A 14,544-nucleotide genomic window follows, 5' to 3' on the forward strand; every position below is an offset into this window, starting at 1 on the left:
ATGATACAAAATATTAAATCTGTGCCAAAACCAATATTCGATTACTTAGAAAGACATTTATGTATAGCAATACATCAGGGCTCAACATAAAGGACTGCCCGGTTGCCCGGGGCAAGCGTGAGAGACGTTCGGGCCAGTAAAAAGTATAGTCACTTGCCCGATCGGGCCAGTGCATCACCCTCAGTCACTGAAATATATTTTCATCAATGTATATTATTTAACATATTGGAAGCAGACATTTACTTGGGTAAAACACGACAAAAGAAATGATGCAATATTTTGCAGAGTTTGCTGTCAGTTTACAGGTAAAGCAGAAAATCTGGGAATCTTTTTTTCTTTGGAACATGTCTGTTGTATATTTATACAATTATACTTGACTTTTATTATTATTATTTTATTAAAATTATTATTTTTAAATATGTGACACTGACAGTTTTTTTATTGGGGCCAGTGACAATTTTGGCAGGGCAAGTGAAAACCTGAACCACTGGCCCGGTCGGGCCAGTATAAAAAATTATTTGCATTGAGCCCTGTACATACCAATAGTTTTGCTTTTTACTTCTTGTGATGAAATCCTAGAGGTGGAAAAGCGTACAAACTGCAATTCTTTTGTGATTGTCAGCCAATTCAAAATAATCACACAGCATAAGTTATGATTGCCAGGATATCTGCCCTGATCATCAGCTTTTTTTAAACAATTGTCCGATAGTAGGAAAAATGCTCTTAACTGCTGATACCAATGATAAGTCAATATATCGTTGCATCCCTGATTTTAAATGCTTACAATGATGGCCATAGAAAGGAATTTTTAACATTTGTTTTTACCAACCTCTATGAACCGGACTGTAGGAACCATTGTGACCAAGGTGCCATTTTCCTGTTGTGAATTCATAAGACGTAGGTTATAATAAGTAATTGTAAGTAAAACATTGCAACATATTGCGTTAAGCTTGAATATCTTATTATTTGCTCTGGTAACAATCCAGTATACATTAATCTCAAGCCAATCCCAGTTTAAATTCACCGGCTTTAGAATGTTAATCAAATGTTAATCTCTGCATGTTCTTAAGACTTTGTGGTGCTCACCGATCATGGCTGTATAATATCCTGCATCGTGCAGGACCTGAGCAAACGTGGTCTCAGTGAGTGGAAGTCCTCCAACTGACCCGTCTGCAAAATTGTGAGTGACCCCATTTCGTAGACCATGCCGGCCTGTTAGGAGCGCAGCACGTGATGGTGAGCATATGGAGGCAGGGGAGTGGAAGTCTGTGAACCTGCAAATCACCAGACATAAGCTCCCATAATTTGACATAATTAGGCTATTTCATGTCTTAACCCTTAAACAGGCAAGAGTGGAAAACGTTGAGCAAAAAATCATTTCATGACATTTTTTGTATCATCTGGACTTATGTAAAAGATATTCATTGGAATTTTTTTAATATTTGATATATTCAGGATTTTATGAGTTGTATCTCCCAGGATACATTGCCCTATTAAGGTATAAAAAAAGGATTAAGTCATCAAAATTTATTTTTTATTTGCAGCAAAAATTATGTGATTCTGACTTCCTCTCTTGCTCTAAAACATGCCATACATATTTTTTCATCAATTTTAAAAAGTGTAAACAACAGGTTTACTAGCAACAATGCATGTAAATAACACAACTAAATGTAAGTAGGCCTAACTAAGAATGAGCAGTTTTTGAATGTCTTCATTGGCTTCGTTGGTGCTTTTTCTGCTCCATCTGCAAAAAATATATATTTTTTAGATAATAATAGTTTGGTAAATTATTTACGAATTGATGAATTTTGCATACTACCTGACCTACCCCTCAATGTAAACTATATGGGTCTATATGTGTTTCAATCAGAGGCATCTTATTGGCTGCAATTTAGAGGAATGCATGCCTGGTATGAGGAAAATTACCAAAATTTCTTGGTTCTAATACACCACTGCACTGTCACAAAAAAATTCATCTTCATCACTTTTCTCAAAATCTGAAGAATTCATTGGTATCAGCTCTATAACTCATATTCCCTATTATTCCTTATACCATAAAATTAGCTGTTGTGAAGCCGTGAAAGAAAATTTCCAGTTAAAATGCTAAGATGCAGTCACCTAAATATACGAATATCAGTTTAACCTGCAAATTTGATCATTTATTACATTTTTCAACTCAAAATACAAAGATAGGCAATATTGTGGTTAATCCCTTTTTTATACCCTAATCAGGCAATGTATCTCAGGGGATACGTATATTTCAAAATGCGCTAAATAACAAAATAAACAAAATATAACCAAATTTTCTTCTTTAGCACCTCAAGACAATGTTCACAATTAATATTAGCAGTATTAATATTTTTTTTAAAGACGAAAACTAAGATTAATATTCATTTACTTACCACAAAATCTGACTGTCCTGCAAAACCGGTGGCCATGTTGGATTTAGGTCAGGCTGACCAATTGATTAAAAAAAACTTGAAGCAAATAATGTTACCCACATATTCAAGACAGACCAAGGTTTGATAAGTGATATAAGGATTTGATTGAAAAATCTTTTTTATGCCCCAAACAAGACACTGAAGAGAGCGTATCCCGTGGTGCACATTGCCTGTTTAAGGGTTAATAACACTCAGGGTTTTACCTTTTGCCCATCAGCATTAATGAGTCCAGCCAGGGTGTAGGTGTGGAGTTGTCAGGCCTTTTTACCCACAGGTCGCCCCATCCAATATCATCAGCTAAGATGATGATGAAATTAGGTTGGCCTTTTTCAGCAGTCTTGCTCTTCTTTTGAATGTGGGTTTTGATGTGATGAACCAGTCCAGAGAACAGAAAATAAAATAGGAGCAGTGCACAAAATCCAAACTGTGCCATTTTCAATGATTGAATCTAGAAAAGAAAATGGAAATATCAGAAATCAACGTTTCCAGACCATTCTGTCTTATGTACCCACTACACACATGGTTAAATCAGCAAGACTACACTTAATGTGGGTACACACCAGACGCGAGTTCAACGATGCGTCCTTGCGTGGGGCGATGCAAATGACATGATATGGGCGGTGCGTTTGCCGCGAAAACACAGGATATTCGCCTCAAACGCGTCTTCGCCTAACGCCCCATTCAGACACCCAGCGACCAGCAGTAGCAGAGCGACACGATCTCAATAATTTCAATGGAAACCGGGCGACTTCCGGCGACACGAGCGAAAGTGACTGTTGGCGACCGTATGGGCGTGTCCAGTGACGCGAGAAAGTTAAGAAAAGTTAACTTTATGCAAATGTAGAGCGAATTTCGGGAGCGACTACCAATGAGAACAATGCAGTGGAGTTCACGTCATCCTTCTCTCGTCAGTTACTGGCGTGGATGTTACTCATTTGTTTATGACAAGCAGATTTAGAAACGCCTCATTGAAAGAGATGGGCGACACACAGCGATAACATCGCTGGCTGTCTGAACGAGGGGTAATGCCCCATTCAGACAGACAGCGACCAGCAGTAGCAGAGCAACGCGATCTCATTCATTTCAATGGAAACCGGGCGACTTTCGGGGACACGATCGAAAGTGACTGTTGGCGACCAAATGGGCGTGTCCAGCGGAAATTTAAGAAAAGTTTAACTTTATGCAAATGTCGAGCGAATTTTGGGAGCGACTACCAATGAGAACGAAGCAGTGGAGTTCCCGTCATCCTTCTCTTGTCAGTTACTGGCGTGGATGGTACTCATTTGTTTATGACAAGCAGATTTAGAAATGCCTCATTGAAAGAGGCGGGCGACACACAGCGATAACGTCGCTGGCTGTCTGAAGAGGGGTTAGTTGAAAATAATAAACTAGAGCGAAAAATTCGCATGACATGAAGTTAAATCCCGCAAGTAATCTAGAGCGAGTAACGCGATGCCCCGCGTTTGGTGTGTACGTAGCATAACAGTCAACTGAAACTAAACCAGAAATATCTTTTGATGTTGCTAAAATAAAATATTTTATGTATTTGGTGTAATGCAATGTGTTTATGTGGTTTAAAGGAACACTCCACTTAAAAAATAGGCCCCATTTTCCAGATCCCAAAGAGTAAAACATTTTTGAAATCCATTCAGCCGATCTCCGGGTCTGGTGGTAGAATAATCTATACAAAAGACTTTAAACTCTTAAAATGAAAAATAAGATTACATGTGAATAGTTAAATTAATAATCTTTAATTTAATTAGGTTTAACAAAGCAAAATCTAAATATTTTTTGGCAAAACATTTACCATACCAGTTGAGCTACACTAACACATACTGTTATATCTGATGAACAAAGACTCTATTTGCTACTTCCACCTTATCAGACGTGCTTAGACAGTAATACACAACACGTGTACTGTGACCTTGCCAAAATAAATAAAAAAAATCTCTTTTTCTGTTAGATATCAGTGTGCCTCATTCATTCAGCATACAATGGTCCAAAATGACATAAAGAGCCATAAAAAAGCTTTTATAAGTGAAGAGAATCTTTCCAAAGTCAGGTTTGATAAACACCTTGCTGTCTCTTATGTAACAAACTTCACCTAATGCACTAGTACTTTTAAAACATTTAGCATAGTCACTGCTATAGCTTCCACTTTACACTGGGGTGGGAGGGAAATACAAACACACGGCAAGCAAGACATTCCAGTTCAAGGGAAAGGGGGGTTGTGGTCTTTCATTCAACATTGAGTGTAAACCAATCCCCAACATGCTGAACAGCTGAAACCTCCCACCACAAAGTCACACAGTATTTGTGACAGTGGACCCAACAGCACATGGACTCTTGGCTGTGATTGTGACAAAAGACAAGACAAAAAAGAAACAACATTCCTCTTACAGACTGACGGGAACAGGTAAGCATGGTTCTTTCACTGTTACGAAGAAGAATTACAAAATTTCAATTTATAAGTATACTAAGGTATAGCTAGATAGACAGACAGACAGACAGGTATTGTAAATGTAAAACCTGTGCCACGTGGTCATTACAAATGTGTGTGCGTGTGTGTGCGTATCATATTGTTCTTACATTGGTACAAAAAATGTGATGAACACAAATGCTTGGAGAATGGTTGAAATAAAAAGAAGTACAAATCAATTTAGGAAGATTACTTCAAAATAAAAATATAAAAATAATCCAACATAAATATGATCAAATTATTTATTTATCTATAAATAAAACAGGTGTGATGACCTGACTTGTGCATGTGAATGACGTAAAAATAATTCATAAGGAGAATCCAAGGGGTATTTAAAAAGATGATTGTACAACATGTAAACACAAGAGTTGTGAAATCTTTTGAGGCATTACACAACAGTATATTAATCGTTTTGTAGTCTGCACATTAAAAGACAATAAAATAGAGGTGTTGTGAAACTTTTACCTATGACAGACAGTCTACGAAAATAATCAGTAGTATCTATTTACACATTGTGAATTTCATACCTCAAATGTTTATGCTAAGTAAAGCACAGATTCATTATTTGAAAACGTTCTCACCCAGTGCTGATCGATGACTTGGATGAAAGCATTTCAATCGGTTTTTCTGCTTGAAGCGCATCAGTTGTTGACATTTCGTGTCTTCCCGCCCTTTGTTCCCGCCCCCGGTGACGTCACTAGAAATGTGTAGACGCAGTCACGCGATGTTAAACCTGAACGGTTTTTACTTATATTTGCAGAATGAAATAAATATACATACAAACATGAATAGAAAAAATCTCAACAATTGCTCAAAGACAATCTTAAATATGACGCAAAGTAAATTGTATTACCTATTTTTTATTCTTCATAAAGGTGTTTATTTAATATACCGTGTATTGTTTTCCTACATACGTTACTTGATGAGTTTATACCTTTTCTTTACCTTAAGTACTTTTCAGATGGACATAGAGAAAACAAAAATAAACCTATAAGCCTATTCTCTTTACAAATTACTGCAATTACTGGCGGTTATCCAGACAGGGGTTAGATTAATCCAGGACTAGGCCTTGGTTATATTAGGACATTTAAGTAGTTTTTACAAACAAACCTTTAAAAAAACATTGGTGTGCATCTTGAGACAAAACATGTCACTAATATACGTCAAGATATGTCAGTACAAGCTGTTTTTAAACTAAGGCAGATCAAATATGCATTTTATTCTGGGACTAGGGTAAGCCCTGTGGGAAACCGCATTTTAAAGTGAAAATCAAACCCTTAAGTTACACCAACTTTGAGGTATCTAACTCATTGTTTATGTTATTGCCACAGGTCACTGTTCTCAGTATGGCACACTGGAGGTTAAGACTGAAAGCTTGCTTTGGCTCCAACGTGTATTCGGAGGTCCCAGATGGAGGTTGGGGTTGGATTGTGGCTGTGGCCTTTTTTCTGGTGGAGGTGTTCACCTATGGGGTCATAAAAACTTTTGGAATTTTTCTCAAGGATCTAATAAGTGACTTTGATGAGAGCAACAGTCGAGTATCATGGATCATTTCAATATGCGTATTCGTTATGACTTTCACAGGTAAGACCTTGCGTTTAAAGGGGATATTTCACAAGAGTTTTTAAGATGTAAAATAAATCTTTGGTGTCTCCAGAGTACATATGTGAAGTTTTCGCTTAAAATACACCACAGATCATTTATTATAGCATTTTTAAATTGCCACTTTGTAGGTGTGTACAAAAATGTGCCCTTTTTGGGTGTGTCCTTTTAAATGCAAATGAGCTGAGCTCTGCACTAAATGGCAGTGTCGTGGTTGGATAGTGCAGATTAAGGGGCGGTATTATCCCCTTCTGACATAACAGGGGGAGCCAAACTTCAATTACCTATTTTTCACAGAGAACGGTTTATCAAAACTAAGTTACTGGGTTGATATTTTTCACATTTTCTAGGTTAATAGAAGTACTGGGGACCCAATTTTAGCAGTTAAACATGGAAAAAGTCACATTTTCATGATATGTCCCCTTGAAGGGATAACTGCACTACAACAAAATGCACTTTACATTTTCATACATATACATATTCAGGGTCTTGATTCATGCAGAATACACTTTATTAGGTATTTTCCCTTTCAGATGCATTTAATTCTTTGACCTTGACCTGTGATCTCCATTCATGATTTTGTGCCCCTTTAGCCCCTTTATCATCAGTGCTGAGTAATCGATTCGGCTTCCAACTAGTTGTGATGTTTGGAGGGTTCCTCATCTCCCTGGGCACAATCTCAACTGCATTCACCACCTCCATCAATCAGATGTATGTCACCATGGGAATAGTTACTGGTAATGAAAGCCTGTACAACCTATGCACAATAGAAACTAAACTGTTAGAAAGTATAAAATTCTTTAGATGTCATCTTCTCTCTGCAGGACTGGGTTACTGTTTGACATTTTTGCCAACTGTCACAATCTTGTCCCAGTACTTCAGCAAGCGGCGCTCTGTGGTCACTGCTATGGCCTCCACAGGGGAGTCTGTTGCTATATTTGCTTTTGCTCCAGGTGAGGGCGGTCTTGCCTAATTGATATATAATGTCATCTGAATATGTATCTATTCTTAAACATACTTAATGTTAACCACAGCATCAGAGACAGTGGTATTGTAATGCCTATATCCCTTGTTTTGGCAGCGTTCACGGCTCTTAAGAATTACATTGGCTGGAGGTACACTTTGGTGGTGATCGGAACATTACAGAGTATCATTATTATCTGCGGAACTTTGCTTCGACCCATAGTCATCAAACCGAAGACTTCTCAGACCGGATCTGAACAGAAGATCCCTGAAGACCGGCTGCAAAGCTCCATTAGCTCCGAAGATTCAGGTGTACAGTCGCTTGATAGGACGAAACAAGGCCTCAAATCGGTTAAGGTGCAGGATGAGGCTGAACCACTTCAGGTTCCTCAAAACCAACAGGACAATAGGATGCAAGGTAAAAATAAGCTCCTGGATTTGACTGTTCTGAAGGAAGGCAGTTTTTTGTGTTATTCAGCTTTTGGCCTCTTTGCAACATTGGGATTCTTTGCTCCACAGCTATATGTGGTGGATCTCAGTGCCAGTATGGGTACCGAGAGAGACAAGGCCGCCTATATGCTGTCAACAATGGCTGTTGCGGAGATCTTCGGACGGCTCTCCATCGGATGGGTCCTGAGCTGGGGACGTGTCAGGAAGATCTTTGTACTGCTTGTATGTGTATCACTGATGTGTCTGGTGTTGGTGTTATTTACTCTGGTACGTGAATTCTGGGGACTGGCTGTGTGTTGTGTGCTTTATGGATTCTTGCTCGGCAACATCGCATCCACACACATCCCAATGCTGGCTGAGGACGATGTCATAGGAATTGATAGAATGCCCTTGGCTGTAGGCGTCTACGTTTGCATTCAGAGCTTTGCAGGACTTGCCGGTCCACCATTAGGAGGTAAGAGCAATCAAGTGCATTATGTCGAATACAAAACTCTCAGAACAAGTAACGTAATTCAGTTTATTCCAAATATTTTATAGGTGTCCTTGTGGATATTACACAAAATTACAGCTCTGCGTTCTTCTCCTGCGCCGCGGGAATGGGACTTGGTGCTGTCTTCCTTGGACTTGTACGTCCAGCAAAGACAGGTCGTCTGTGCATGAGGAGGGAAAATGGACATAACAGCCCCGAGGTGGAAAAAATGTCGGAAGTCATGCCTGAAGAGTTCCTAGAAGTGGACATTCTCACAAACCTAGACATTAAAACTTGAAAGAAGATATTTTTTAGACATTTGTGAAAAGAACCAAAGGAGCTATCAGACCTGCTGATATTAGAAGAGTGAAAGCATACCTCAAAGAATAACTACATTATGATTCAAAATAATTGCTTAAGATCTGCAATTGTTAGTAAATACACTAAGCTAGTGTCATATAGTAGCTGAAATGAGAAAATAGACTTTAGGTTTAGCACATATAATTACTGTTTACATAATATAAAAAAACAAAGAATCTATCACAGGAAACCATATTTTTGTGGTTTTAGTGAATATACAGTAGCTAGACTAGGTACAGTTATAGGCACTGGTAAGGCAAAGACTAAAGTAAGTGTCGCATTTAATGAAGTTAAAATGCTAGAATGGTATAAGAGATATAAATTGTATAGAAAGGGTATAAGGAATGTAATGCTTAATTTATTCAAATATTTCTATTAAGGTTCCCATCAAGAATCATAAACATTTTATTTTTAATAATCATATTCTTTTTCCAATATAGTGACAGGTCAGCAATTAATATTTTGTCCATCTCAGGCCAGCCCTTAACTTTGATGTAAAATGTAAAAACATTGTGCTCGCTACATCACATTAGACAACAGGCAAAGATTAAGCAGTTTTTGTGGCTGCCTGAACACATTCGACCACATCCGGTCGAATGCGTTTTCGACTACCTGTGAATGTGGTATTACGCAGATGAGCTCCTCATGTTTCACACATGTATTTAGCGTTGTCCACTTGTGATCCGATCGACCAAAAAAACTTACTTATTCCAACAGATTTTTACTACCATGGCTATTCCACTGCTACTGTGTTCTCAACTGTGAATTGCATTTGCATCTTTATTATATAGAAATCACTGTGCATTCAGTGCATCACCGAGTTAACGTTGATGTAACTGAAATCAAGATAAGGATGATCAATGTAATGCAGTCATGACTGTAAATGTGAAAGTTTCATCTTCATAATTTACCTCTTAAAGCAACACTATGTAGTTTCCATGTAAAAATGACTTACAGCTCCCCCATGTGGTTGAAAAGCGCAACAGTGCCTGGTATCAGACACTCTTCTGCAGGCAGGGGGAGGGGCGGGGCTGTGTTTCCTACCCTCCACCGCCACTTTCAGAGTGTGCTTGTAGCAGCTAGGAGTCTGCTCAGGTTGCAGCAACAGTACAATTTGTCCATTTAAAAGTTGTTCCATCACTGAAATAATTTTAGAGACATTATTTATAGGTAAAAAAACCACATATTGTTGCTTTAAAGAAATCTGTATTTTGTTATTAAACAACTGCCTCGACTTGAACTTTATATGTTTAAGAAGAATTGTATTTGCTGTGTGTTTCATGAAATGTGAATGTTTTCAAGCTGAATATGGCCGTCTGTTTCAATGAACAATTATAATCAACATTAAATCACATTTTAGAATACAGATATGTTCTTTTTATGATTATTGTTTGACAATTGTTTTCTGATATAACAGATACATTGAAAGTAGAACAGCAGAAAGACAGATACACAGCTTTGATTAGTTTACTTCAGATATGGACAAACGTTTTGTAATAAACAGGTTTATAAATCTTAATACAGCATAAATAAATCTAAATCAGGCATAAATCTTAAAACAGCATATAATTACATTTTAAAGAATTGTGTGCTTCTAAATTTATAGCAACAGTTTGGGCAGAGCTCTTTTCTAACATGACAATGCCCCTATACAGTAAATGCCCAGACCTGCACATAAGTAAAAAACTTGACAAAACAAAAAAGTTGCTTCTAAAACCATTGACCTGAGCCCCTGATGAGGAATGGCCCAACATCTCATTTAGCCCAGACAAGAGGGGCATCACTCAATGTTTTCTGGGCCCAATAAATTAAGTTATAACCTTGACCAAAGCTACTAAGTACACATAGCAAATCTAGATATCATTCTGGTTGATTGCCTCACAATGTTTCACTTTCCAATATTTTCAAGCACTCGGAAATCCAGTGTCTACTCTCTTGAAAGGCTTGTGTGGGTTTGGATGAGTGTTGTCCAGCGCCGTCATTTCCATCTTCAATCCAGTGCAGTAAAGCCTACCGAAAAAACAAGCTTCTTATTTAGTCATTAGATCTTAAAAATGCTAAACATATGATGGTAAAAACAAGTAGTTTGACTTGGTTTTTCCATACCTTGTATCTATCAGCTATTTTGAATCCAATAGAAGACTGCAGTTTTCTCAAACATATGGGGCAGAGATCAAGTGGTCTACGGTCAGACTCTTCTAAGTGATTGGAGCCCTGCATGACACACTGCAGCCACTGGCAGTGCTTCATACCAAATATATGTCCAATTTCATGAGTCACGGTCTAGATGCACAGATAATAGCTGTCGGTAAGAGCTCTATGCAAAACAGTAGGGCATTTTGTGACTTTTAAGTCATCTCATACATTTTTTATTTATTATTTTATTACCCCAGGTCCTCAAAAGATTATGGAAGTACAGTAGTTTGGTTGCATCCCTTTAAAATGTAATGTATCTTCTTTTTACCCCTACCTTATTGCTGCTGCGTCCCTGCATATTGTCTTCATGAACAGTGAACATGTGTTCTGAACATTGAAATTTCATTGTTTGATGTGTAAATTGTTTAATTGATCTTCCAGTAATGAGTTTGGAAGTCAAAAACCTAAAGATTTCAAAATTAAACAATTTGCATCCTGACCTTGCATGAACGCAGGAGGAGGGTGCTTGTGATCGGAGGAGTGTAGTAATTCTGGAACACGGAGTAATCTCCTTGCTTTGGCTTTGTTGTCTTATTTAGCCGCCCTGCATAGTTTTTTTTGTAAAAGTGATCATCGTATCGGGCAAAGCTGAACACCCCCATTCCTAAATTAACAAAGACTTGAGTCATGATCTTACTAATAACTTTTATTTTAAAAGAAACTAAAAAGATCAAATATAACTGGCAGTGTGACTGGACAATCAGATCAACACAAAAACTGAATATCACCTTCAGTTAGGGAAGCTTGTCCAAAAACAAAATTCCATGACTCTTTTGGGTATAAATCAATCATGGTGATCCCCACAATGCAAAATGCATCGTTAGGTTTCCTCTTTTTCAAGAAGTCCAAAAGATCTCCTGTAAACATAAATACATAAATACAACGAAAGCTTTCATTTTATTTTATTTTTTTTACATAAAAATGTTCCTTAAAGGGTGGCAATGAAAATGGTTCTGGTTGCAGCTGTACTAACCGGCATGAAGCTGAAGGTTGTGCGTGTTACTGTTGATGCGAAACGTACAAGCTGTTGAAGCAACTGTTACGGATGGTAAAAGCTTCACCTCAAGTCCGTAATAAAACGCCTGGCAGTAGTCCTTTAGCCATTCAACAAACTGTTCTGCCAAGACACCTCCTTCCCCAAAAGAGCCTGTGTATTCACGAAAAGAGATGCAATTACAAATTTGATACAATTTATATTTATCCATTTAGTAGACGCATTTTTCCATAGCTCCTACTAATAAAATGCTCCACTAATTAATCTACAGGAAGATTAACACATTTATGTTATTCAATCTACCATGCATACTAACCAATAGTTTGAATGTAGATGGTCCTATGTCCACTGTTTGGAGACCTGCGGTATCGGTGTCCGTAAAAACTCTGAAAGTCTTGGGGATCTTCTGGATGTGCAGGAATCCAGTCAGAGTCCGAGTGAATGGTGATGGGTCTGAAAAGTGAATTGCCAGGTTTGAGTCCTTCCTCTAAAAGTGTCTTCTCTGCTGTGCTGAACTGCTGGTACGAGGCTATAAGATCTTTATGTGTGGACAGGAGAGCAGTGTGAAGTCTCTCAACAGGATGCTCTATAACCTGCATCTATGCATATACAATATACAAAAACACACATGGACAAATAATAATGTTTAATACGTTTCAATCTCACACATTCAGCACCACAATTTTAGGAACCAAGGACTGTCTGAAATGTATAAAGACTGTACTGACTTACTGTCCCATAATTATCTATGTTTTTACCATGCTTACACACAGAGGGCACAAAGAGGAACATCCTGCAAAAAAGGAAATACTGTGCACAGCGCACAGATTTACAATCTTTCTAATTAATTACCTTAATGAATTTGGTGGCTCTTGTGGGTAGAATGGTGTCCCAAAGTAAGCATAAGATGATCAGGGATAGGTAGCCCTGCTAAAAAAAAATTATAGACACCATCAAAGAAATTCTATTGGTTTTATTGTGAATTTTATTGGTTCTAATAGAATATGGCCCAAAACACACTACAGTGGTGTGGTTTTAATGGTAAAAGCTAAGGTTCCTATTATAATTTTCTGTAATGGTTTTATTGTTTTTTTTTAGCAGATAGATAGATAGATAGATAGATAGATAGATAGATAATTAATTTAATACTTTATTAATTTCTTACATACTGCATACTACAGTTGCGTACATGCAATTAACTTTTATATTATAAAGTAGGCTATTTTAGACGCAGCACTTTGTACTGTTAGTGGGATGTACAGCATTATGGTCCCATTAGACAGGTGTACTCTGCGCATTGTGACAATAGGTGGACTTTATAGCTCCCAAAAGCATAGCTAGCCAGGTGCACAAGTTAACACATATTCATGAAAGCCAAATACACGCTACCTTAAAAATGTGGCTTACGTTATTGGTCGACTCCCACAAATAAAAAGCGAATGAATATCTCCATAGAAATGTGGACTACTTTAAAGTTACAAAGTCGCAGGTGGAAATCCCGGTAAGCCTTAAAAGTCCGTTTGAAACCAGTCAAATGTAAACCTAGCAGCATGCTATGTTATTTAATAAGCTATGGGTCTCGTTAACCACCAAATCTGGAGAAACGTCCGCATTCACTGATGCACAATCGCTTCTAAATGTCGTGATATTGCATGTTTACATACTCCCGTGAAACGTCAGTTCTTTCACTGAAAAGTCGGTCGTCGCCATTTTGGAAATGATGTCAATGCTTCTTGTGACGTCAGGGTTTATCTAAACAAGCTAAAAACCAAAAGACATGAAATTATGTAAATGTATTTATGGTATAATGATACTAAAGAGCCTTTGTAATACCACGTTATTGTGACATTTTATAATAATTAAAGGGTTGATCAATCTGCTCTGACTTTATAGAGCAGTTTCTCAGGAAGTGTTGATAGGCTTTTAATTAGGACATTAAGTTATTTTTACAAACATGCCTTACAAAAAACATAACTGGTGTGTATCTTGAGATTAGATTTAGATTTTAAGATATGTCAAGCTGTTTTTAGTTAAAGGGGCCATGTCACAAGACTTTTTTAAGATGTAAAATAAATCAAATTATTATTTTAGCTCAAAATACCATATAGATAATTTATTTTAACATGTCAAATTGACACTTTGTAGACACGAGCAAAAATGTGCCGTTTTGGGTGTGTCCATTAAAATGCAAATGAGCTAATGAAATTCAAACACTTTTCGCAATGATGGTGGTTTGTTGCAATTGAAACTCAATTGTGCTGTCAATTATTTTCTCTCTCTCTCTCTCTTTCTTTGACCTAATGGCTGTGCTGTGGTTGGATAGTGCAGATTAAGGGGCGGTATTATTATAATAAGATCTCCTTATGACATCATAAGGGGAGACAAATTACAATGACCTAATTTTCCACGTGCTTGCAGAGAATGATTTACAAAAACTAAGTTACTAGGTTGACCTTTTTCACATTTTCTAGGTTGATAGAAGCACTGGGAACCCAATTATAGCACTTAAACATGGAAAAAGTCAGATTTCCATGCCATGGCCCCTTTAAGACAGCTCAAACATGCATTTTAGCCAAGGACTAGACTTAAC

The 14,544-nt window shown here is 37.5% G+C and overlaps 3 protein-coding genes across 12 annotated transcripts in view; 1 reads left to right on the forward strand and 2 right to left on the reverse strand.

Moving 5' to 3' along the window:
* Positions 1-5,592, reverse strand: part of arsg (arylsulfatase G) — a 24,368-nt gene extending 18,776 nt beyond the window's left edge. For both annotated transcript variants that reach the window (XM_073815638.1, XM_065242400.2), the window contains exons 1-4: positions 5,502-5,592; positions 2,645-2,889; positions 1,087-1,274; positions 830-877 (exon numbers count right to left, since the gene is read on the reverse strand). In XM_073815638.1, the coding sequence (XP_073671739.1) occupies positions 830-877; positions 1,087-1,274; positions 2,645-2,874 (466 nt within the window). In that variant the 5' untranslated portion in view covers positions 2,875-2,889; positions 5,502-5,592. The remainder of the gene's footprint in view (positions 1-829; positions 878-1,086; positions 1,275-2,644; positions 2,890-5,501) is intronic.
* Positions 4,683-10,130, forward strand: LOC135720348 (monocarboxylate transporter 7). Its single transcript, XM_065242411.2, has 6 exons — positions 4,683-4,857; positions 6,252-6,504; positions 7,116-7,259; positions 7,347-7,475; positions 7,604-8,389; positions 8,473-10,130. Exons 2-6 carry the CDS (start codon positions 6,267-6,269, stop codon positions 8,700-8,702), a joined length of 1,527 nt encoding a protein of 508 aa, XP_065098483.1. The 5' UTR covers positions 4,683-4,857; positions 6,252-6,266; the 3' UTR covers positions 8,703-10,130.
* Positions 10,131-10,228: 98 nt separating this feature from the next.
* LOC135720349 (archaemetzincin-2) lies at positions 10,229-13,687 on the reverse strand. Of its 9 annotated transcripts, none has more exons than XM_065242417.2 (8): positions 13,619-13,680; positions 12,807-12,881; positions 12,271-12,553; positions 11,934-12,107; positions 11,689-11,817; positions 11,401-11,564; positions 10,871-11,047; positions 10,232-10,774 (listed from the first exon to the last, which is right to left on the reverse strand). In XM_065242417.2, exons 3-8 carry the CDS (start codon positions 12,551-12,553, stop codon positions 10,643-10,645), a joined length of 1,059 nt encoding a protein of 352 aa, XP_065098489.1. In that variant the 5' UTR covers positions 12,807-12,881; positions 13,619-13,680; the 3' UTR covers positions 10,232-10,642. The 9 variants fall into 9 exon arrangements, with proteins under 9 accessions (XP_065098492.1, XP_065098491.1, XP_065098490.1 ...); XM_065242415.2 differs by having other exon boundaries at positions 13,362-13,670; XM_065242412.2 differs by having other exon boundaries at positions 12,807-12,884; positions 13,362-13,670.
* Positions 13,688-14,544: the final 857 nt, after the last annotated feature.

This window comes from Paramisgurnus dabryanus, chromosome 1 (assembly GCF_030506205.2).
Source record: "Paramisgurnus dabryanus chromosome 1, PD_genome_1.1, whole genome shotgun sequence".
NCBI lineage: Eukaryota > Metazoa > Chordata > Actinopteri > Cypriniformes > Cobitidae > Paramisgurnus > Paramisgurnus dabryanus.

What these genes read in the sequence shown, in the direction of transcription:
- LOC135720349 (XM_065242420.2), bottom strand. Translation starts at nt 12,553, where the DNA reads ATGCAGGTTATAGAGCATCCTGTTGAGAGACTTCACACTGCTCTCCTG. An exon ending in ACAAGCTTCCCTAACTGAAG is followed by an intron (nt 11,565 to 11,688) that starts GTGATATTCAGT and finishes TTGTTAATTTAG; the next exon opens with GAATGGGGGTGTTCAGCTTT. An exon ending in TCCTCCTGCGTTCATGCAAG is followed by an intron (nt 11,048 to 11,400) that starts GTCAGGATGCAA and finishes CTGTGCATCTAG; the next exon opens with ACCGTGACTCATGAAATTGG.
- LOC135720348 (XM_065242411.2), top strand. Translation starts at nt 6,267, where the DNA reads ATGGCACACTGGAGGTTAAGACTGAAAGCTTGCTTTGGCTCCAACGTG. An exon ending in CACCATGGGAATAGTTACTG is followed by an intron (nt 7,260 to 7,346) that starts GTAATGAAAGCC and finishes TTCTCTCTGCAG; the next exon opens with GACTGGGTTACTGTTTGACA. An exon ending in TATATTTGCTTTTGCTCCAG is followed by an intron (nt 7,476 to 7,603) that starts GTGAGGGCGGTC and finishes TTGTTTTGGCAG; the next exon opens with CGTTCACGGCTCTTAAGAAT.